General features: G+C 41.0%; 1 protein-coding gene across 5 annotated transcripts; it reads right to left on the bottom strand.

Annotated features, from left to right (window-relative positions):
- Window positions 1–850: 850 nt before the first annotated feature.
- Window positions 851–10894, bottom strand: LOC118392445 (uncharacterized). 5 transcript variants are annotated; one of them, XR_008062934.1, is made up of 6 exons: window positions 10679–10886; window positions 10400–10438; window positions 9718–9966; window positions 2257–2511; window positions 1731–1990; window positions 851–1241 (listed from the first exon to the last, which is right to left on the bottom strand). XR_008062934.1 is itself a non-coding variant. In XM_052460331.1 (5 exons), the coding sequence occupies exons 1-5, from the start codon at window positions 10731–10733 to the stop codon at window positions 1054–1056; spliced, it is 786 nt and encodes a 261-aa protein (XP_052316291.1). In that variant the 5' UTR covers window positions 10734–10890; the 3' UTR covers window positions 851–1053. The 5 variants fall into 5 exon arrangements, 3 of the variants coding, with proteins under 3 accessions (XP_052316291.1, XP_052316290.1, XP_035640337.1); XR_008062933.1 differs by having other exon boundaries at window positions 1731–2511; window positions 10679–10894; XM_052460331.1 differs by lacking the exon at window positions 1731–1990 and having other exon boundaries at window positions 10679–10890.
- Between the last annotated feature and the right edge of the window lie 11325 nt (window positions 10895–22219).

Below are 22219 nucleotides of genomic sequence, written 5' to 3'. Positions count from 1 at the left end.
TATCCTATTATGTAGAATAGCTCTGATGTAGATGCAGAGGTTGTTGGTGTAATAATTATATTGGTGAAGGATACTTATTTTTCCATTTAAAATGCATTCATTAACTTAACCAATTGAACTATGATTCAAGATGATAAAAGGGTTATGCATTAGAAAAGCTTGAAAAGATAGAGAGGGTGTGTGTGTAGGTGATACAATTGCCTCTCTGGAACATTGATTGTTCTTATGTACCATAAAAGAAACTCCTGATATATAATCAGTGATAATCAAAAGCGGACCAATCGCACTCCGTGATCAAGTGTGTTTTAATATTTACTCGTTGATTACATTCAAGAGCAAAATGTAGATGTAGATGCAGGGTGGGTCCCTCATTTGTTGTGAAGTTAATGCTACTCATCAGTCAGACGACATGTGAACATAGCACTTCAACTAACAATACGGAACTATTTCACATTTCAAATATTTAATTCACTATGATGGTAATTGATTTAAAGTACCTGTTTCAGAATTTATTTGAGAGAAAATACTAAGATTTTCAAAAACAGTTTGTCATGTAGTTTATTGCAGTAATGCAGTTTGTAGACAAATACTAGGAGTGTAAATTATTTGGGCAAACAAGATCTACATAAATGTTTTATTTTTTTCCAAAGGCACAGACTTTGAAGTAATGTATTTTAAAGGGCGTGTTGAGCTGGACCTGCCCTGCCTTGAGCCTGTCCACCTCAACACGCCATTTTAAAATACATTACTTGAAAGTCTGTGCCTTCCATGAAGATGGCATGCTTGCAGGTTTCAACTCCATCTCAAGTATGGAAACAGTTACACATTGCAAAAAAGACATGTTACGAAATTAATGTATATGTGTCTTTATTAAATATTTAATCCAAATATGCTATACACGTGATGATACTTGCACAAACACACGTAGTGCTTTGATAGTGAAAGATTCAGCCAAGCCTTTCCACTTCACTTATCATCAGCAAATATCGTTAACATCCTGATATGAGAGGCACTGTTTGTTCTTTGTTCTTTACCAATAAACCACATGTTCCATCACTGTCTGTAATAATGATGACATGTTTTCAAATTAGTCAGATATGCATGTGGAGAACAGATCACTTCCTTGTATAAAACCACCTTTTCCTGGATTATGTTGATATTACGGTGTAGAGTGAGAGTGTGAATGTGAACAGAAGCAGGTCTAGTCTGTTCAGCCTGTGTGGCCATGGATTTTCCATCATCTGTAACACACACAAAAAAAATACATTACAAAAGGAACACCAAAAAGCCAACTGACATTTACTCCTGAGGTGCTGACCTGCTACACCCTCCACGACCACTGTGATTATTAACTTGCTGGTGATCTATGAACGAACATCTTGAAGAACAATCTAGCCTTAATGGCCATGTAATCTTATAATCTCTACCCGGCACAGCCAGAAGAGGACTGGCCGCCCCTTAGAGCCTGGTTCCTCCCTAGGTTTCTTCCTAGGTTCCGGCCTTTCGAGGGAGTTTTTCCTAGCCACCGTACTTCTACATCTGCATTGCTTGTTGTTTGGTGTTTAAGGTTGGATTTCGGTATAAGCACTTTGTGACACTAATCCAGTAATCCAGACATAATGTCCATATAAGGCATTGAATTATCACTCCATTCCAAAAACCATAAAGACCATGCACCACTAACTTCAGGTTAAGCGTCATAAAAACAAACCAACAAACCCCCCACCCACCTAAAACCTGCAGTATCTTAGATACTAGAGGACCTCCCAGAGTCATCATTCCTTGCGGTGCATGTGAGGTTTAGGGACTCTTCCCATTGGCGAGCTGTGAAGAACAGCTCGTTGCCTTGCCCAATCTGCCCGTCGATACTCATTCTGTAGCTACAGGAGGGAGCTACAGGAGGGAGAGCACTGGGCGGCACAGTCAAAACTGCATGGCACGCCCACAGTCACAAAGTCAGGTCCCACAATGGTTAGTTCCAAGGGTCCATCTGAAAAATACAGTGCATAATCAGCTAATGTCGGCCTACCGAAATAATGCAGGGGCTTACCTGGGCCGAAGCCCCTGGGCCCAAGCATCTATGTGGTTCGAGAGGACCCCCCAAAAAATCCCACCAGGGGCCTATTAAAACAAAGCCCCAGGGCCTATGATTTCTTAATCCGGCCCTGGATGTGGAGCTGGACAACTGCATTACACTAGCAAACAAGAGGGAAACTACAATTGTTAGAGGAAGCTCTAAATCTCCCCAAAACCTACATGTCACAGGTATTGTCCTTGTTGCCATGTCATAGAGCCCAGACACACTGTTGATGGCCTTGCAGTTCAGGGTAACAGAGGTGGCCAATTCTTCGGGAGTTACGGTAATCTCGATCCCCTGTCCCCCGCGCCATCGGCCATTTATCCCCCAGGTGTAGTTGCAGGACTGACGGCAGTCGGCGTAACACTGGAAGCTTTTTGGGGCCCCTGGGGTCATCAGGGCAGGGCCTGTGATCGATATGTTGGTTGGTCCAGCTAATTGGAGGAACACATAGACATTTAGATAATAGTCTAGATCCTACAACCAATGTGAAAAACATGAGCAAAATCATTTAATCTAGCACTAATCCAGTACTCCAAACATCATGTCCGTAAATTATAAGGCATTGAATTATCACTCCATTCCAAAAACCATAAAGACCATGCACCACTAACTTCAGGTTAAGTGTCATAAAAACAAACCAACAAACCCCCCACCCACCTAAAACCTGCAGTATCTTAGATACTGTAGAGGACCTCCCAGAGTCATCATTCCTTGCGGTGCATGTGAGGTTTAGGGACTCCTCCCAACAGCTCGTTGCCTTGTCCAATCTGCCCGTCGATACTCATTCTGTAGCTACAGGAAGGAGAGCACTGGGCGGCACAGTCAAAACTGCATGGCACGCCCACAGTCACAAAGTCTGGTCCCACAATGGTTAGTTCCAAGGGACCATCTGAAAATTACAGTGCACAATCAGGTAATGTCGGCCTACCGGATTTTCGGCACACAGGGTGTAAATTTACTTGTAATAGGGATAAATTACTACAAATAAAAAGTTATGGCATTTCAAATTGACCCCTCATTTCTGTACAGTAGTTAGCTGCTAGCTGCTAGCACCACCGCCCTACCACAGGTACAATCCAGAGGACCCAACATTCCAGATAATGATGTTGCCATACTGTAATGCGTTGACTAGTATGTGTCTGTGGTTTACTTACCGGTACTGTCCTTCCCTCCATCAGTGGTCACAGCTGATCCTGGAAGTTCATTAAAACAGCCGCACAGGCTATCATCAAGACGTTATAATGTATATGTAACACTAAAATTATCATTATGCTTAGACCCAAATATGTTAGCCCATTGTCCGAACAAAAGCTTAACCTCAGCAGACACTGAACATATACACAGTTGTAGAGCTTAACAGGCAATGTCAAGAACATGTAGACCTACTGACTGATGTCAAACCCGAGTTTGGCATCCTCAAAAATACATGATCTCAAAACAATGTTGTTTGTTCACATCATATTACCTGCTAGGTACACTAGCAGCAGAAGCAGATTGAGCAGGGTGTGTGTATCCTTCATTGTCTCGCAGCGATGGAGTGAATGGAATGGACACCAGGAAATATGGGACTGTTTCAGAGTCAAGTGGTAGAGTGAGAAGGTAAACAAACACATCTTATCAGAGAGAACAGAGTGAGAGCAAACCTGCCCTGCCTTGAGCCTGTCCACTTCAACACGCCATTTAAAATACATTATTTCTGTAGTGACCATTAAATAGGGCGCAACAGAACTGGCAGCTTTTACTGTGAACTAACATGTAGAGGGCAATGTACCGATTTATAAAATAAGTGGTCTCCAACTCTCCTTCCCTGGTCCTTGGGACCTGAAGTAAATTCATTCACTATTTGTAATAGGCAACCAATTGGAGGAAAGATTAGAGACCATATGTGTAATACATGAGTGTACGACGAATATAGGAGTGTCGAGAACTTGGTTTCTGGGCGTGGCTTGTACCAGAATCTGTTAGTGAAAGTCAAATACAGTGCCATGATGTCATACTTTTGGTTCTTTTAATGTAATTGCACTTAACCTCACATAGTTGTGTATATAATAGACTTTGACTTGGTTGTGTCAACAGTGTCAGAAACTCTGGTTTGAAACTAATTTCGCATAAACATTTCACACACTTATCAAGAGAAAATCCCTGGTCATCCCTAAAACAAGAAAATCGTGCAGCCTGGTTTGCTTAATGTAAGGAATTTGAAATTATTTATACTTTTACTTTTGATACTAAAGGATATTTTAGCAAATACATTTACTTTCGATGCTTAAGCATATTAAAACCAGATGTTTAAGTAGTATTTTCCTGGGATACTTTCACTTTTTCTTGAGTCTTTTTCTATTAACGTAACTTTACTTTTCCTCAAGTATGAAAATGGAGTACTTTTTCCACCACTGTCCTTGAGGGAAGTTTGTTCAGCGTAAGGAAAGACGCCTACATACAAAGTTTCAAGTCTCTAAGTCAAATGGCTGGTGGACATGAGGGTTTAAGTGGGACCACTTTTAACAACACCACCTATAGACCAACATAGCTCCTGTGTGTCAAATTAGACAAAAGTTACCAATCTATGCTTGAGATATTTGAATAAAATCTAGGAATAACAATAGGTAGCTTGACTGTGAACCCCTAATAAGGAAACTATTAAGAACTGGATGTGTGACATCACTCTGAGCTCTTACCAAAATACAGGACATAATAGTTTCTCTTACACTGGATTTGAACCAGTAGTAAACACTTACTTCAATTACATTGAACTCAGAATTAAAAGACTAATCCAAGATTGCCGCATCCCAATAACATTGTTGCTGAGCAGGTCTTGCTAGCTAGCTACAGTGTCTGGGGCAATCATCTAACCCAAGGTCTTCAACCTTTTCATGCCCAGGGACCAGGCAAACCGGCGACCAAGGGAACCCCATCATCTGTTAGCAAAAATATGTTTTACTGTAAACCAGCACAACTAGCTAGAAAATGCTAATTGCTAAATGCTAATTTGCAACACTAGCTCATTGGCTAGACTGCTTCTCGACTCAGGAACTCATGGGGGCTTTAGAAGCCAGCGGGTTAGATCAGGGGTATTCATCCTGGGTTGCTGCATCGGTGTCTGCGAAAATAGAAAAATATGTTATTATTCCAATGTTTTTATGAATATCGATAGAATAAACAAATTTGGATTTACATACCTACAGTAGAAAATAGGAGAATATCTTATTTCTAATTATTTTTATTTTACTTTATTTCTGAACAAATTACACTAATTGGAGCTAATTAAACTCACTGGAGTATAGTGTATATTTACAAAAATATATATTTATGGAGGATTGGAAAGGATGCAGACAATTACATTGATGGAAGCTTTCATATTTTACTAAACAATTTTTTGTTCTGTAATTTGTCTTTCAGCAGAAAGACCAGAGTGAACACTTTGTGAGAGATTTCTGGCGTGATGAAGGACAGCACTGTGACAGGGGTAGACCAATGAATTATATATACAGTAAATTCCATTAATTCCTGTGGAGGACTGCTCCTACTGGGGAGTGCCAATATGGCCGACCGATGTCTTCATAGCCTCTCAATGGTTAATACATAGCATCAGCAATCAAGGGTTTATAGAAATCATTGGGGTCAACATCCCACAGCTGGTTGGACCGGAGGATGGTACAGTGAGGTACAGTGCTGGTGGAAAGCAGTGGTGTAAAGTACTTAAGTAAAAATACTTCAAAGTACTACTTAAGTAGTTTTGGGGGGTATCTGTACTTTACTATTCATATTTTGACAACTTTTACTTTACTACATTCCTAATGAAAATTATGCTCTTTTAACTCCATACATTTCCCTGACACCCAAAAGCCCTCGTTACATTTTCAATGCTTAGCAAGACAGAAAATGGTCAAATTTGCACCCTTATCAAGAGAACATCCTTGGTCATCCCTACTGCCTCTGGTCTGGCCGACTCACTAAACACAAATGCTTTGTTTTTAAATTATGTCTGAGTGTTGGAGTGTGACCCTGGCTATCCAATAAAAAAAATGAAAATTGTGTCGTTTGGTTTGCTTAATATAAGGATTTTTTTTATTATTCGTACTTTTACTTTTGATGCTTAAGTAGATTTGATCAACTACATTTACTTTTGATACTGAAGTATATTTAAACTTTTAGTCAAGTAGTATTTTACTGGGTGACTTTCACTTTTACTTGAGTCATTTTCTATTAAGGTTGTAAAGGTTTTCCTCCTCTTCCTCTGAAGAGGAGAGGCGAGAAGGATCGGAGGACCAATATGCGGCGTGGTAAGTGTCCATGGTTCTTTTAATAAGAAATCCTCAACATGAACACAACTGATACAAAAACAATAAACGTGAAACAAACAAAAACCAAAACAGTACCGTGTGGTGAAAAACACAGACACGGAAACAAACACCCACAAACAAACAGTGAAACCCAGGCTACCTAAGTATGATTCTCAATCAGAGACAACTAATGACACCTGCCTCTGATTGAGAACCATACTAGGCCGAAACATAGAAATCCCCAAATCATAGAAAAACAAACATAGACTGCCCACCCCAACTCACGCCCTGACCATACAAAAAAATTACAAAACAAAGGAAATAAAGGTCAGAACGTGACAAAGGTATCTTTACTTTTACTCAAGTATGAGAATTGAGTACTTTTTCCACCACTTTTCCCACCCTTTTTCCACCTCATGATTGGCAACAACTGACTCCATACTTCAGGCCGATGCCACAGACCAAGCAGGACCAGTCATTTTCATTGTCATTGCATTGTATGAGCTTATTCATATCAAATTAACTTCACTTTTTCAACGTTTTGTTGTGTTACAAAGTGGGATTCAAATTGATTTAACTGTACTTTTTTGTCAATGATCTACACAAAATACTCTATAATGTCAAAGTTGGAAAAAAAATGTAAAATATGCAAAAAATATGAAAATAAAACACTTATATTTTGATTAGATAAGTATTCAAAACAACCTTTGGCAGCGATTAGAGCTGTGAGTCTTTCTGGGTAAATCTCTAAGAGCTTTCCATACCTGGACTGTGCAACAAAATTCTTCAAGCTCTGTCAAATTGGTTGTTGATCATTGCTAGACAACCCTTTTTAGGTCTTGCCATGGATTTTCAAGCAGATTTAACTCAGGAATATTCCATGTCTTCTTGGTAAGCAACTCTTGTTTAGATTTGTTTTAGGTTATTGTCGTGCTGAAAGGTGAATTCATCTCCCAGTGTCTGGTGGAAAGCAGACTGAACCAGGTTTTCCTCTAGGATTTTGCCTGTGCTTAGCTCCATTCCATGACTTTATTTAGCTGCAAAAACTCCACAGTCCTTGACGATTACATGCATACCCATAACATGATGCAGCCACCACTATGTTTGAAAATATGGAGAGTGGTACTCAGTAATGTGCTGTATTGGATTTGACCTGACGCAGATCCGTTTCGGATCGAAACATTGTCAATAAAGCTGTGAATTGGGAGCTTCAACAGTGTGTGGGCCGTATTATTCATTACTTGTATTGGATTTGCCCCAACATAAGACGTTGTATTCAGGACAAAAAAGTGAATTGCAGTATTACTGTATTACTGCATGTTTTGGAATATTTTTTATTTTGTACAGGCATCCTTCTTTTCACTCTTTCAATTAGGTTAGTTTTGTTAATTACAATATTGTTGATCTATCCTCAGTTTTTTCCTATCACAGACATTCAACTCTGTAACTGTTTTAACGTCACCATTGGCCTCATGGTGAAATCCCTGAGTTAGAAAGGTCACCTGTATCTTTGTAGTGACTGGGTGTATTGATACACCATCCAAAGTGTAATTAATAACTTCACCATGCTCAAAGGGGATATTAAATGCCTGCTTTTTTATTAATTTATACCCATCTACCAATAGGTGCCATTCTTTGCAAGGCGTTGGAAAACCTTTGTGGTCTTTGTGGTTGAATCTTTGTTTGAAATGCTCTCCTGAGGGACCTTACAGATAATTGTATTTGTGAGGTAGTCATTCTAAAAGTCATGTTGTGACTTGTTACGCACATGTTTACTCCTGAACTTATTTAGGAGCCATAACAAAGGGTTTGAATACTTATTGACTCGAGACTTCTAATATGTTAATTTTTAAATAATTGGTTAAAAGAAAAATACAAATAACCATAATTCCACATTGACATTATTGGGTAGTGTGTAGGCCAGTGACAAAACAATGTAAATGTATCAAATTTAAAATTCTGAGTAACACAACAAAATGTGGAAAAAGTCAAGGGGTGTGAATACTTTCTGAAGGCACTGTAGCGGGTATGCAAGGTTATAATGTCTTGTCTATTTTCAGTCTGTTTCCCTGTTTTACAGCTTTAATGCTTTGGAGCCTGGTGTTGTTCTCAGCAAGGAGTGTTCGTACTCAATCGAGACCCGGTTTCAGCTGCTGTCCAATGCTGACGCTTCCTCCCAGAGATGGTCTGCTTGTACAAACACAACCTGGACACAGCTTGACAAGCATATTGTTTTGAGAGGATCATTTTTTTTGTCATTGTCTGTCACACGCACAAAAAACATTCCAAAAGGAACACAAAAAAACATGATATTAGGTCAAATAATGTTTATGACAGCATCATAAAGACCATATACATCAGTTAAAGATTTAGTCTCCTAAAATTAAGGTAGTGGCTAAAATGTATGATCATGAGATTTCTGTTGTATCTTCCACCCGTACGGTCTTGGTGACCACCTCAAAATGAGTTGAGATCGTATTCTGAGCGTGGCACATAATCTTCTCTGGCTTCACATGTTGCTCGACCGTCATCTCCATCTCACTGCCGTGGACAGTGTGACCATCAATGGTCCAGTGGTAGTCACAAGCGGGAGTGCATTTGGCAATGCACTGAAACATGGATTTGAAGCCGACTGCAACAGATTCTGGGCCTATGATGTGGACCTCTGATGGACCAGCTGGTAGGAGACAAAAATTAAAGGAAGAAACTGGTTCAAATATCAATTCCACCAAAGCCCCAACATCACTCTTGAATCATCAAATATACACTGTATACTTTGTAAGGGAACGTGTGTATATTGATAGATGAAGCTATTGATGTGGAGATGGACAATTGCATTACACTAACAACAAGAGGAAAACTACAATTGTTAGAGGAAGCTCTAAATCTCCCAACAACCTACATGTCACCGGTATTTTCCTGGTTGCCATGGCATAGAGCCCAGACACACTGTTGATGGCCTTGCAGTTCAGGGTAACAGAGGTGGCCAACTCTTCAGGAGTTACGGTAATCTCGCTCCCCTGCCCCCCGAGCCATCGGCCCTTTATCCCCCAGGTGTAGTTGCAGGAGGGACGGCAGTCTGCGTTACACTGGAAGCTTTGAGGGGCCCCTGGGGTCATCAGGGCAGGGCCTGTGATCGATATGTTGGTTGGTCCAGCTAATTGGAGGAACACATACACATTTAGATAATAGTCTAGATCCTACAACCAATGTGAATAACGTGAGCAAAATCATTTAATCTAGTATTAATCATGTAATCCAGACATTTTGTCAGTAAATTACAACACATTAAATTATCGATCCATTCCTAATATCAGGTGAAGTGGCACAAAAACCAACAAACCACCCACCCACCTAAAACCTGGAGTATCTTTGATACTGTCGAGGACCTCCCAGAGTCATCATTCCTTGCAGTGCATGTAAGGTTTAGGGACTCCTCCCATTGGCGAGCTGTGAACAACAGCTTGTTGCCCTGCCAAATCTGTCCGTAGATACTCATTCTGTAGCTGCAGGATGGAGAGCACTGGGCGGCACAGTCAAAACTGCGTGGCACGCCCACTTTAACAAAATCAGGTCCCACTATGGTCAGTTCCAAGGGACCATCTGAAAATTACAGTGCACAATCAGGTAATGTAGGCCTCCCGGTTTTAGAATGAAGGATTTTTTTAAAAACAGGGAGTAAATGTATTCTTGTAACAGTTATAAATTACTACAACGATAATCCAACAAAAGGCCTTCTGTAGCTCAGTTGGTAGAGCATGGCGCTTGTAACGCCAGGGTAGTGGGTTCGATTCCCGGGACCACCCATACGTAGAATGTATGCACACATGACTGTAAGTCGCTTTGGATAAAAGCGTCTGCTAAATGGCATATATATATATATAAAAGGCCTTCACTTCTGTAGTTAGCTGATAGGTGATAGTACTACCCTACTAACACAGTCATTATTCAAAGTACCCAACATTCCCATCAATGCAGCGATGTGTTCCATCCTGTAATAATTTGTCTTGGCTATTATGTGATGTGGTTTACTTACTGATACTGCCACTCCCTCCATCAGTGGTCAAAGCTGATCCTGGAAGTTCATAAAAACAGCCACAGTCTATCATCAACACATTATAAAGTTTTTCACTATTTTCACCCAAACAAAATCTGGACCTCTGTAGACATCGAAGGTATATATAGTTACAAAGCTTAACAGGAAGTGTCCAGACCTACTGACTAATATCAAACCGACTTTTGCATCCTCAAAAAGAAATGTTCACAAAACATTATCATAAAACAATGTTGTTATATATTTTTTAAATCATATTACCTGCTAGGTACACTAGCAGCAGCAGCAGATTGAGCAGGGTGTGTGTATCCTTCATTGTCTCGCAGCGATGGAGTGAATGGAATGGACACCAGGAAATATGGGACTGTTACAGAGTCAAGTGGTAGAGTGAGAAGGTAAACAAACACGTCTTATCAGAGAGAACAGACTGGGAGCAAACCTGCCCTGCCATGAGCCTGTCCACTTCAACACGCCATTTAAAATACATTATTTCTGTAGTGACCATTAAATAGGGCGCAACAGAACTGGCAGCTTTTACTGTGAACTAACATGTAGAGGGCAATGTACCGATTTATAAAATAAGTGGTCTCCAACTCTCCTTCCCTGGTCCTTGGGAGCTGAAGTCAATTAATTCACTATTTGTAATAGACAGAACCAATTGGAGGTAAGATTAGAGACCATATGTGTAGTACATGAGTGTGACAAATATAGGAGTGTCATGAACTTGGTTTCAGGGCATGGCTTTTACCAGAATCTCTTATCGAAAGTCAAATAGAGTGCAATGATGTCATACCTTTTGTTATTTTAATGTAATTACATTTGACCCCAAAAAGTTGTGTGTGAAACAGTATTTTACTTTAGCTTTAGGAAGCAGACTGAACCACTAGGATTTTCCTCTTGGATTTTGCCTGTGCTTGGGTCAATTCCGTTCCTTTTTCATCCGTAACGATTACAAGCATACCTATAACATGATGCAGCCACCAGTGGTACTCTGTAATTGTATTGGATTTGCCCCAACCATAACACTTTGTATTCAGGACCTAAAGTTCATTGCTATGCCACATTTATTGCAGTTTTGGAATATTTGTATTCTGTACAGGCTTCCTTCTTTTCACTCTATCAATTAGGTTAGTTTTGTGGAGTGACTATAATGTTGTTGATCCATCCTTAGTTTTCTCCTATCACAGCCACTAAACTCTATAACTGTTTTAAAGTCACCATTGGGCTCATGGTGAAATCCCTGAGCGGTTTCCTTCCTCTCCAGCAACTAGGTTAGGAAGGATGCCTGTATCTTTGTAGTGACTGGGTGTATTGATACACCATCCAAAATATAATCAAGGGTATATTCAAGGGTATATTCAAATCTACTAAGGGATGTGAATACTTATGTAAATGACATATTTCTTTTTTTCCTTTTTTTATAGATTTTTGTTATTTTTTAAACATAATTCCACTATGGGATATTGTGTGTAGTTTGGTGAGAAAAAATATATATGAATACATTTTGAAGTCTGTAACACAGTCTGTAACACAACAAAATGTGGAATAATGAGACCGTTGGTGTTATGGATTCCCCCAGTACTGCTGCTCATTCTGTTCACCAGCTCCGGAGGTCTACGTCACTGGCCTTCTAGGTGTCACTGAACTGGATCATCACCACCAACCCCGGACTGTCTTGTCTCGTTACGCACACCTGGTTCTCATTCCCCCTGATTAGTATGTGCATATACAGTGCCTTGCGAAAGTATTCGGCCCCCTTGAACTTTGCGACCTTTTGCCACATTTCAGGCTTCAAACATAAAGATATAAAACTGTACTTGTTTGTGAAGAATCAACAACAAGTGGGACACAATCATGAGGTGGAACGACATTTATTGGATATTTCAATTTTTTTTAACAAATCAAAAACTGAAAAATTGGGCGTGCAAAATTCGCCCTCCGCCTTTGTCGAACAGGACCATGGATCATCGCCAGAGGCTCTGTTCTGCAGATCATGGAGATCATGGACAGTCGCTGGAGACCCCGGGCTGGGGACCGTCGCTGGAGGCTCCGGGACTGGGGATCGTTGCTGGAGGCTCCGGACTGTGGCCTGTCGCTGGAGGCTCCGGACTGTGGCCTGTCGCTGGAGGCATCGGACTGTGGCCTGTCGCTGGAGGCATCGGACTGTGGCCTGTCGCTGGAGGCATCGGGCTGTGGCCTGTCGCTGGAGGCATCGGGCTGTGGCCTGTCGCTGGAGGCATCGGGCTGTGGCCTGTCGCTGGAGGCATCGGACTGTGGCCCGTCGCTGGAGGCATCGGACTGTGGCCCGTCGCTGGAGGTTCTGGACTGTGGCCCGTCGCTGGAGGTTCCGGACTGTGGCCCGTCGTTGGAGGTTCCGGACTGTGGCCCGTCGCTGGAGGCATCGGACTGTGGCCGTCGCTGGAGGTTCTGGACTGTGGCCCGTTGTTGGAGGTTCCGGACTGTGGCCGGTCGTTGGAGTTTCCGGACTGTGAAACGTCGCCGGAAGCTCTGGACTGGGTACTGTCGCCGGAAGCTCTGGACTGGGTACTGTCGCCGGAAGCTCTGGACTGGGTACTGTCGCCGGAAGCTCTGGACTGCAGATGCGCACTGGATACCTGGTGTGTGGTGCCGGCACTGGTGGTACCGGGCTGGAGACACACACCTCAGGGCGAGTGCGGGGAGGAGGAACAGGACGTACTGGACTGTGGAGGCGCACTGGAGGCTTGGTGCGTGGTGCTGGCACCTCAAAAACAATAGAACAATATTTCAGGGTGCATTCTATATGATCTGCATATTCAAATAGCACTCAATGTAAGATAATACAGTTGAAGTCGGAAGTTTACATACACTTAGGTTGGAGTCATTAAAACTCGTTTTTCAACCACTCCACAAATTTCTTGTTAGCTAACTATAGTTCTTGGCAAGTCGGTGAGGACATCTACTTTATGCATGACACAAGTAATTTTTCCAACAATTGTTTTCAGAAAGATTATTTCACTGTATCCCAATTCCAGTCTATCAGAAGGTCACATACACTAAGTTGACTGTGCCTTTTAAACAGCTTGGAAATTTCCAGAAAATGATGTCATGGCTTTAAAAGCTTCTGTTAGGCTAATTGACATAATTTACATAATTTGAGTCGATTGGAGGTGTACCTTTGGATGTATTTCAAGGCCTACCTTCAAACTCAGTGCCTCTTTGCTTGACATCATGGGAAAATCAAAAGAAATCAGCTAAGACCTCAGAAAACAATTGTAGACCTCCACAAGTCTGGTTCATCCTTGGGAGCAATTTCCAAACGCCTGAAGATACCACATTGATCTGTACAAACAATAGTACGCAAGTATAAACACCATGGGACCACGCAGCTGTCATACCACTCAGGAGGAGACGCATTCTGACTCCTAGAGATGAACGTACTTTGGTGCGAAAAGTGCAAATCAATCGCAGAACAACAGCAAAGGACCCTGTGAAGATGCTGGAGGAAACAGGTATAAAAGTACAGGAAACTAAACATGAATAAGAACCCACAAACACAAAAAGGGAAATGGCTACCTAAATATGATCCCCAATCAGAGATAACGATAATCAGCTGCCTCTGATTGGGAACCATATCAGGCCACCATAGACATACAAATACCTAGACCTACTAAACCCCTAGACATACAAAAATCCTAGACATACAAAAATCCTAGACAATACAAAACTAGCATACCCACCCTCGTCACACCCTGACCTAACCAAAATATAAAGAAAACAGAGATATTAAAGGTCAGAGCGTGACACCTACAATATGTCCGCTGGTCTTGTGAGTACATGTGCTCTGTTTTATTCAGTTTTTGGTGCTACGTATATTTTTGTGCACTTGTTATTTTTTTAACCTTTATTTAACTAGGCAAGTCAGTTAAGAACAAATTCTTATTTACAATGATGGCCTACCCTGGCCAAACCCAGACGACGCTGGGCCAATTGTGTGCCACCCTATGGGACTCCTAATCACATCATCGGATGTGATGCAGCCTGGATTTCAAGCAGGGACGGCTGTGACACCTCTTGCACTGAGATGCAGTGCCTTAGACCACTACGCCACTCATGTTTCATCCCGTTAATTATATTAGAGGTTTACACCTCTCTCCTGATTTGGGTCAAGAATTTAAAAACCCTATTACATATTCCTGCGCCTGTCTCCCATCCTTATGCAACGTGACACTTGGCACCGGTGGCTTTGTAGATGAATGCCTCCACCCAGTAGTGTACTTCAGTTGACCCAGGGTGTAACATGGAAGTCAAAGGTACAAATCCTAAGAACACCACAGCAGTAAAAACTCCATCTGAAAAGGGACATTAAATGTATCCATATTAATGTTGGTTAATTGACTATTTTATCCCTTCATTCAAAATCTGTCTTTGCAGTAACATGAGGGCACTGATCTTGTTGGTAGTTGATCAGGATTGTCAGACATTTGTAACTGAGGATAATAGTGAAAATGAGTAAAGAAGGTAATGTTTCTTAGGCCTCATCTGACTTATTACAATGTAAATTGTTCCTCAGCCTTGCTCAAATTGAAATTTGTGTTCCTAAGAAATTCACTAATGCCTGAATCTGAATGTGATTATTTTAAATACTGAAAAAGAAGAAGCCCACCTCCTGTCCTCGTGGTGGTTACTGTGGTAACTGAAACAAAACAATATCAGATGGTATAAGTCAGAAAACATCACTATGAAAGATATGGCCGATACTGATTAAGCATCTCTTCAGCACAACAGTTACAATTGGGGCAAAATAATGTTTTCCATAACACATGAAAAACACATATTTCCTACCAGTCACCATAAACGGTGCATCAAAGTCATTATCCCACCATGCAACTCTATATCCTGCTGAGAAAGACCAATTTGTTTGCACCAGAGCTCTGTTCCAAAATTCACACCATCACACTACTTAGAATGCATGTCAAATGAATTTGTTCCTTCTAAGTGGTTTGCTAGTATGGACATTGGAGCATAACCATTGGGAATGTTATCCATACACTACAGTAAATGGATCGAGATGACTGCTCTCTTACCTGTCATAAGGATGAGAAGCAGAGAGATGTGAAGCCTGATGAAGGGATTCTCTATGTTTGGCCCTCTGCAAGGAATGTTGTCTCCTCAGACAGGTGATGGTATTTTCTACCCTTACACTAGGTAATAATCACATATGTGATTCAATCTACTTACCCAATCATCTGAGAGATCAGATATCTCTGGTAAAAGGCAAGAAGGCATTGCTACATACCTGTGACAACATTTTGAAGAATGCGAAGTAGCATCTGTTGCATAATAAACATTGCATGAGCCATCTTATCAAGCAAGTCATTTACCACACAAAGTGGCACACTTTTTGGGGGATTCCGTCTATGCAAACCTTCTGAAGCCATTCTACATGACTATAATAAACATGATATGTACAATGATAAAATAATATACCCAGTGCACATACAGTATCTTTATTGTCAATTGAAAATATGAACTATGAAATCGAATGTTTTCTGTCACCTCAAAAACAATAGAACAATATTTCAGGGTGCATTCTATATGATCTGCATATTCAAATAGCACTCAATGTAAGATAATACAGTTGAAGTCGGAAGTTTACATACACTTAGGTTGGAGTCATTAAAACTCGTTTTTCAACCACTCCACAAATTTCTTGTTAGCTAACTATAGTTCTTGGCAAGTCGGTTAGGTCATCTACTTTATGCATGACACAAGTAATTTTTCCAACAATTGTTTACAGAAAGATTATTTCACTGTATCACAATTCCAGTCTATCAGAAGGTCACATACACTAAGTTGACTGTGCCTTTAAACAGCTTGGAAATTTCCAGAAAATGATGTCATGGCTTTAAAAGGTTCTGTTAGGCTAATTGACATAATTGACATAATTTGAGTCGATTGGAGGTGTACCTTTGGATGTATTTCAAGGCCTACCTTCAAACTCAGTGCCTCTTTGCTTGACATCATGGGAAAATCAAAAGAAATCAGCTAAGACCTCAGAAAACAATTGTAGACCTCCACAAGTCTGGTTCATCCTTGGGAGCAATTTCCAAACGCCTGAAGATACCACATTGATCTGTACAAACAATAGTACGCAAGTATAAACACCATGGGACCACGCAGCTGTCATACCACTCAGGAGGAGACGCATTCTGACTCCTAGAGATGAACGTACTTTGGTGCGAAAAGTGCAAATCAATCGCAGAACAACAGCAAAGGACCCTGTGAAGATGCTGGAGGAAACAGGTATAAAAGTATCTATATCAACAGTAAAACGAGTTCTATATCGACATAACCTAAAAGGCCGCTCAGCAAGGAAGAAGCCACTGCTCCAAAACCACCACATAAAAGCCAGACTACGGTTTGCAACTGCACATGGGGACAAAGATCATACTTTTTTGAGAAATGTCCTCTGGTCTGATGAAACAAAAATATAACTGTTTGGCCATAATGACCATCATTATATTTGGAGGGAAAAGGAGGCTTGCAAGCCGAAGAACACCATCCCAACCGTGAAGTATGGGGGAGGCAGCATCATGTTGTGAGAGTGCTTTCCCGCAGGAGGGACTGGTGCACTTCACAAAATAGATGGCATCACGAGGGAGGAAAGTTCAGTGGATATATTGAAGCAACATCTCAAGACATCAGTCAGGAAGTTAAAGCTTGGTCGCAAATGGTTCTTCCAAATGGACAATGACCCCAAGCATACTTCCAAAGTTGTGGCAAAATGGCTTCAGGACAACAAAGTCAAGGTATTGGAGTTGCCATCACAAAGCCCTGACCTCAATCCTATAGAAAATGTGTGGGCAGCACTGAAAACCTGTGTGCGAGCAAGGAGGCCTACAAACCTGACTCAGTTACACCAGCTCTGTCAGGAGGAATGGGCCAAAATTCACCCAACTTATTGTGGGAAGCTTGTGGAAGGCTACCCAAAACTTTTGACCCAAGTTAAACAATTTAAAGGCAATGCTACCAAATACTAATTAAGTGTATGTAAACTTCTGACCCACTGGGAATGTGATGAAAAAAAGAACATCTGAAATAAATCATTATCTCTACTATTATTCTGACATTTCACATTCTTCAAATAAAGTGGTGATCCTAATTGACCTAAAACAGGGAATTTTTACTAGGATTAAATGTTAGGAATTGTGAAAAACTGTGTTTAAATGTATTTTGCTAAGGTGTATGTAAACTTCCGACATCAACTGTATATCTAGTGGTCAATAAATTACATTCCTTAAGATAAACATTATTTGTTAAATATCACAGAGCTATATTGTTTGTGTCTTAACAAACCAATCATTCCAGTTTGGATTAAAACGGCTGTTTAGCATACTGATCGGCTGGCTTTAGTATCATGCGGAGAATCGCTCAGATAGAAGCTGCTAGAATGTGCCCTTGAGCGATATTCCAGGGTGCGTTCCCAGAACATGCGCAGATCAGCTCGCAGGCATATTCACAGTCATTTTCAACCTCTCCTTGTCCCAATCTGTAATCCTTAAAATGACTACCATCATTCCTGTTCCCAAGAAATCTAAGGCTTCATACCACAATGACTACCGCCCTGTAGCACTCACATCTGTAATCATGAAGCGCTTTGAAACGTTGAATATGGCACACATCAACTCCATCATCCCACATACCCTAGACCCACTCTAATTTGCATACCGCCCCAATAGGTCCACAGACGACGCAATGTCAATTGAACTCCACACAGCCCACACCCATCTAGATAAGAGGAATAGCTATATGAGAATGCTGTTCATTGACTACATCTCAGCGTTCAACACCATTGTCCCATCCAAACTCACTAAGCTTAGGACCCTGGGACTGAACACCTCCCTCTGCTGCTGGATCCTCAACTTCGTGATGGGCTGACCCCAGTTGGTGAGGGTAGGCAATGTCACCGCTGCCATGCTGACCTTCAACACAGGGACCCCGCAGGGGTGCGTGCTTATTCCCCTCCTGTGCTCCCTGTTCACTCGCGACTGCGTTGCCACGCACGTCTCCAACACCATCATTAAGTTTGCTGACAACACAACGGTTGTAGGCCTGATCACCGGCAACAACGAGACAGACTACACGGAGAAGGTCAGAAACCTGGCAGTGTGGTGCCGGGACAACAACCTCTCCCTCAACGTCAGTAAGCCTAAGTACTGTTGGACTTGCAGTTGATAGTCTGTTGATGGTTTGAGCCGCTATAGATCCTCTATAGGGGACTATCCAAATAAAGTGTGACCCAATGTTTTAGTAATTATTGTCTGAGAACCATTTGCCCTCCATTACAGTACTGTATTGAGTTTATATCTTGACCAGAAACAAGCATAATCAGTCATTTAAATGTTAGTGCAGTGAAATGAAACACAATAATTAGATGCAAGTATCTTTAATCATGAATTTCTTTCAAGATTATCAAAAGGCAACAACGGATAAAATCATCTGATTGTAGGTAGAATCAGTTATAGATTCAGCATGACCTTTTGGTCCACTATTGGTATTTCCAGCGAAGATCTCTGAAAGTACACAAGACAAACTGGCATTATCAATTCATCCTTTGCCGATATACTTGGAATCTGCTACATTAGCCTACAATACCAAATTAATAATCATACTCACTTGTGCTTGTTTTCATGGAAGCTTTCAAATGCAATGAGGTAGGAATTTGGTGGGACATTAAAAGTGAAAGCCTCATCAAACCAGTTTACGTAGTTGGTCCACTGGCAGGAATCAGTACAGAAGTTGCTGGCTCCTCAGCAGGTGAACTTCCATCTGTACAATGGTGAAAATTAGGTTTGAATTATGATAGATGTTTTGTATTGACCTTGTAATTCACATTATATTAGGGTCGTTCCACAAAAACAGTTCCTCCGTCAACCCTGGGTCCCTTCTGTGTCATTTCATACCATTTAATCCCCGAATGTCTCCAAGTGTCAACATCATTGTAAAGCCCTGGTTATTTTTGTTTGATTTGACAAAGTCATTTCCTGAAGATTACTATTTATTTCATGTGATTAGTGATTTTTACATCTGTGCCTCATTTTAAGGTCAACCCTGTTAAGTGAACTGAACTTTTATTTTTCAAAAGAAACATTGAACATCTAATAGTCAAATCATGGCGTAAAAGCAGGTGAGCTGGATCTACTCTTTTTGGCCCTTTTCTGGTGTTTTGTAGTGGAAAACTGAGTGGGAAACTGAGTGGGTCGAGAATAACACATCAACCCTGTTACCTAAAGATAGACAGGCTAGAATGTTTTAACAATTCATATTTTTTGTGAAGCCTGCATTCAAATTTCACTCCCTGTTGCAAACTAAAAGCTTCCATTCCCCCTGTCACAAGGGGATTTATGGCTGATTTAAGAAGAAATGATCAGCCCTGTTACTTTATTTGGTATTTAACAAGCCATTACTTTAGTCATTTAAAAAAATGGAACCTCTTGGAATGGGAAAACTAGTTTTTTATGAAGTTGAACACGTGCTCTTCATGACAGTATGTACAAATGAAGTGAAATCAAATGTTTATTACACTTCTCAAAAGGCACTGAATTGGTGGAACGAACCAGTAGCAACATCTTGAAGCTACTCCGTCCATATTGTGCATAGCCAAAACAGAAAAGGAATACCCCCAAACCCCAAAAATATCCCAATCTGGATGTTTAGTGATGCTGACATGGATGAACAACATATGAAGATATTTAATGATCTGTTCTCTTTTTAATCATGTTTATGTTCTGCATTACAATTTCATTTTTTTCAATTACATTTTTTTGTATTGCAAACCGCTAAAGTGCACCATTAAGGCACATGTAGGTGTTTGTGTACATAAAAAAACAAACATCTATGATGAGGTCATACATTTCAATATACAAATCAAATCACATGTTGAGTTATGAACACTGTTTCAGCCAACCCATGTAATAACACCAACCCATGTAATAACACCAACCCATGTAATAACACCAACCCATGTAATAACACCAACCCAGGACTCTCCTACAGCTCAGCTGCCATTGACAGAAAAAGGGAATGTAACCTTCAAAAGCAATGGCTTTATCTCACCTTCTGTTCTCATGCTTGTTCTCGTGATAGCTGTTCATCCCTGTGATGACCTGGTGGCTTGGGCATTGGTACTGTAGATGAAAGGTTTGTCGAAGTCATTTAGGTGGGAAGATGTGAAGCAGTTAGTTGCTGAGTCCAACGTGGCTTTGCACCCAAAGTCCCAGAGACGGTCTTCATGTTTGTTGTGATGCTCACTAAAACGGAATAAATACAATACAATGCACAAATGAATAGTTCAATTCATACGAAAATAAACATGTACGCAGGTTGAAGGTTTTATTGCCGCCCAACAAATTTAGTCCGGAATTCAATTGCAATGACCTAAATCCAAAATACAGACTTAAACCAGAGTTTAATTTCTTAAAATGTGAATCAACTGTTGATATTCAACAGCTTGACAGGGTTTGGGTGAGGGTTAACTCAGCACTGCAGCAGCTAAAAACACACTTTGATTTGGAAATCTGTGCTTGTGAGTCAGTGCAGACTTCAGATGTAAAAAGATGAGGTTTTGCAGAAGATTGGTTGTAAGGACTGCAAGGAATCACCTCACTATGCGAGAGATCGATTGTCCTAAGGGGCAATTAGCTGTTCTGCCAGCAGAGGTCTGCAACACACAAATAAGGGCACAATAAAAACTGAATTGACTACTGGAGTAATCAGCACCTCCTTTTTTAAATATTAAGTCCACATTTTGAGTTACTCTGCTACATATATGCTCAGGCTTTAATCCTCAACCTCACACATCACATAAAGCATACCTTTTCCGTTGACCAACACACCAGCAAGAAGCAGGATAAAGACGTTGACTCTCTTTATGGCTTCTCAGAGGCTTGTGAGGGGCCCAAACGAAAATCAGCAAGGTTGATGCTCCATTTATAGACAGACAAGATCACTGTCCTTGCTGGTGCTTAGGCCACATTCATGGGTAATCTCAGGGTTTGAGCAGGTTTATTACAGTCTAAAAATATTGCAGTCAATTTATGTTATACTGAACAAACGTATAAACGCAACATGCAACAATTTCAACATTTTTACTGAGTTACAATTCATATAAGGAAATCAGACAATTGAAATAAATCCATTAGGCCCTAATCTATGAATTTCACATCATTGGGCGGGGGCGAAGCGAATCAGAATTGTTTTTTCCGCACAAAAGGGCTTTATTACAGACAGAAATACTCCGCAGTTTCATCAGCTGTCTGGGTGGCTGGTCTCAAACTATCTGGCAGGTGAAAAAGCCAGATGTGGAGGTCCAGGGCTGACGTGGTTACATGTGGTCTGTGGTTGTGAGGCCGGTTGGACGTACTGCTAAATTCTCTAAAACGACGTTGGAAGTGGCTTATGGTAGAGAAATTAGCATAACATTATCTGGCAACAGCTCTGGCAGACATTCCTGCAGTCAGCATGCCAATTGCACTCTCCCTCAAAACTTGAGACATCTGTGACGTTGTGTGACAAAACTGCACATTTTAAAATTGCCTTTTATTGTCCTAAGCACAAGGTGTATTTGTGTAATGATCATGCTGTTTCATCATTTATAGCCAGCAGCATACCTCCCTGCATACCACTGCTTGCTTGCTTCTGAAACTAAGCAGGGTTGGTCCTGGTCACTCCCTGGATGGGTGACCAGATGCAGCTGGAAGTGGTGTTGGAGGGCCAGTAGGAGGCTGTTACAGTAGTTCCACAATTACACAAGATTGACAA

The sequence above is a fragment of the Oncorhynchus keta genome, chromosome 13 (assembly GCF_023373465.1).
Source record: "Oncorhynchus keta strain PuntledgeMale-10-30-2019 chromosome 13, Oket_V2, whole genome shotgun sequence".
NCBI classification, from domain to species: domain Eukaryota; kingdom Metazoa; phylum Chordata; class Actinopteri; order Salmoniformes; family Salmonidae; genus Oncorhynchus; species Oncorhynchus keta.
Note: the sequence above shows the minus strand (reverse complement) of the source record. Positions and strands in the feature narration are given on the sequence as shown.

What these genes read in the sequence shown, in the direction of transcription:
- LOC118392445 (XM_035784444.2), bottom strand. Translation starts at nt 10,733, where the DNA reads ATGAAGGATACACACACCCTGCTCAATCTGCTGCTGCTGCTAGTGTAC. An exon ending in TGGAGGGAGTGGCAGTATCA is followed by an intron (nt 9,967 to 10,399) that starts GTAAGTAAACCA and finishes TGTAATTTTCAG; the next exon opens with ATGGTCCCTTGGAACTGACC. An exon ending in AAAGATACTCCAGGTTTTAG is followed by an intron (nt 9,521 to 9,717) that starts GTGGGTGGGTGG and finishes TCCTCCAATTAG; the next exon opens with CTGGACCAACCAACATATCG.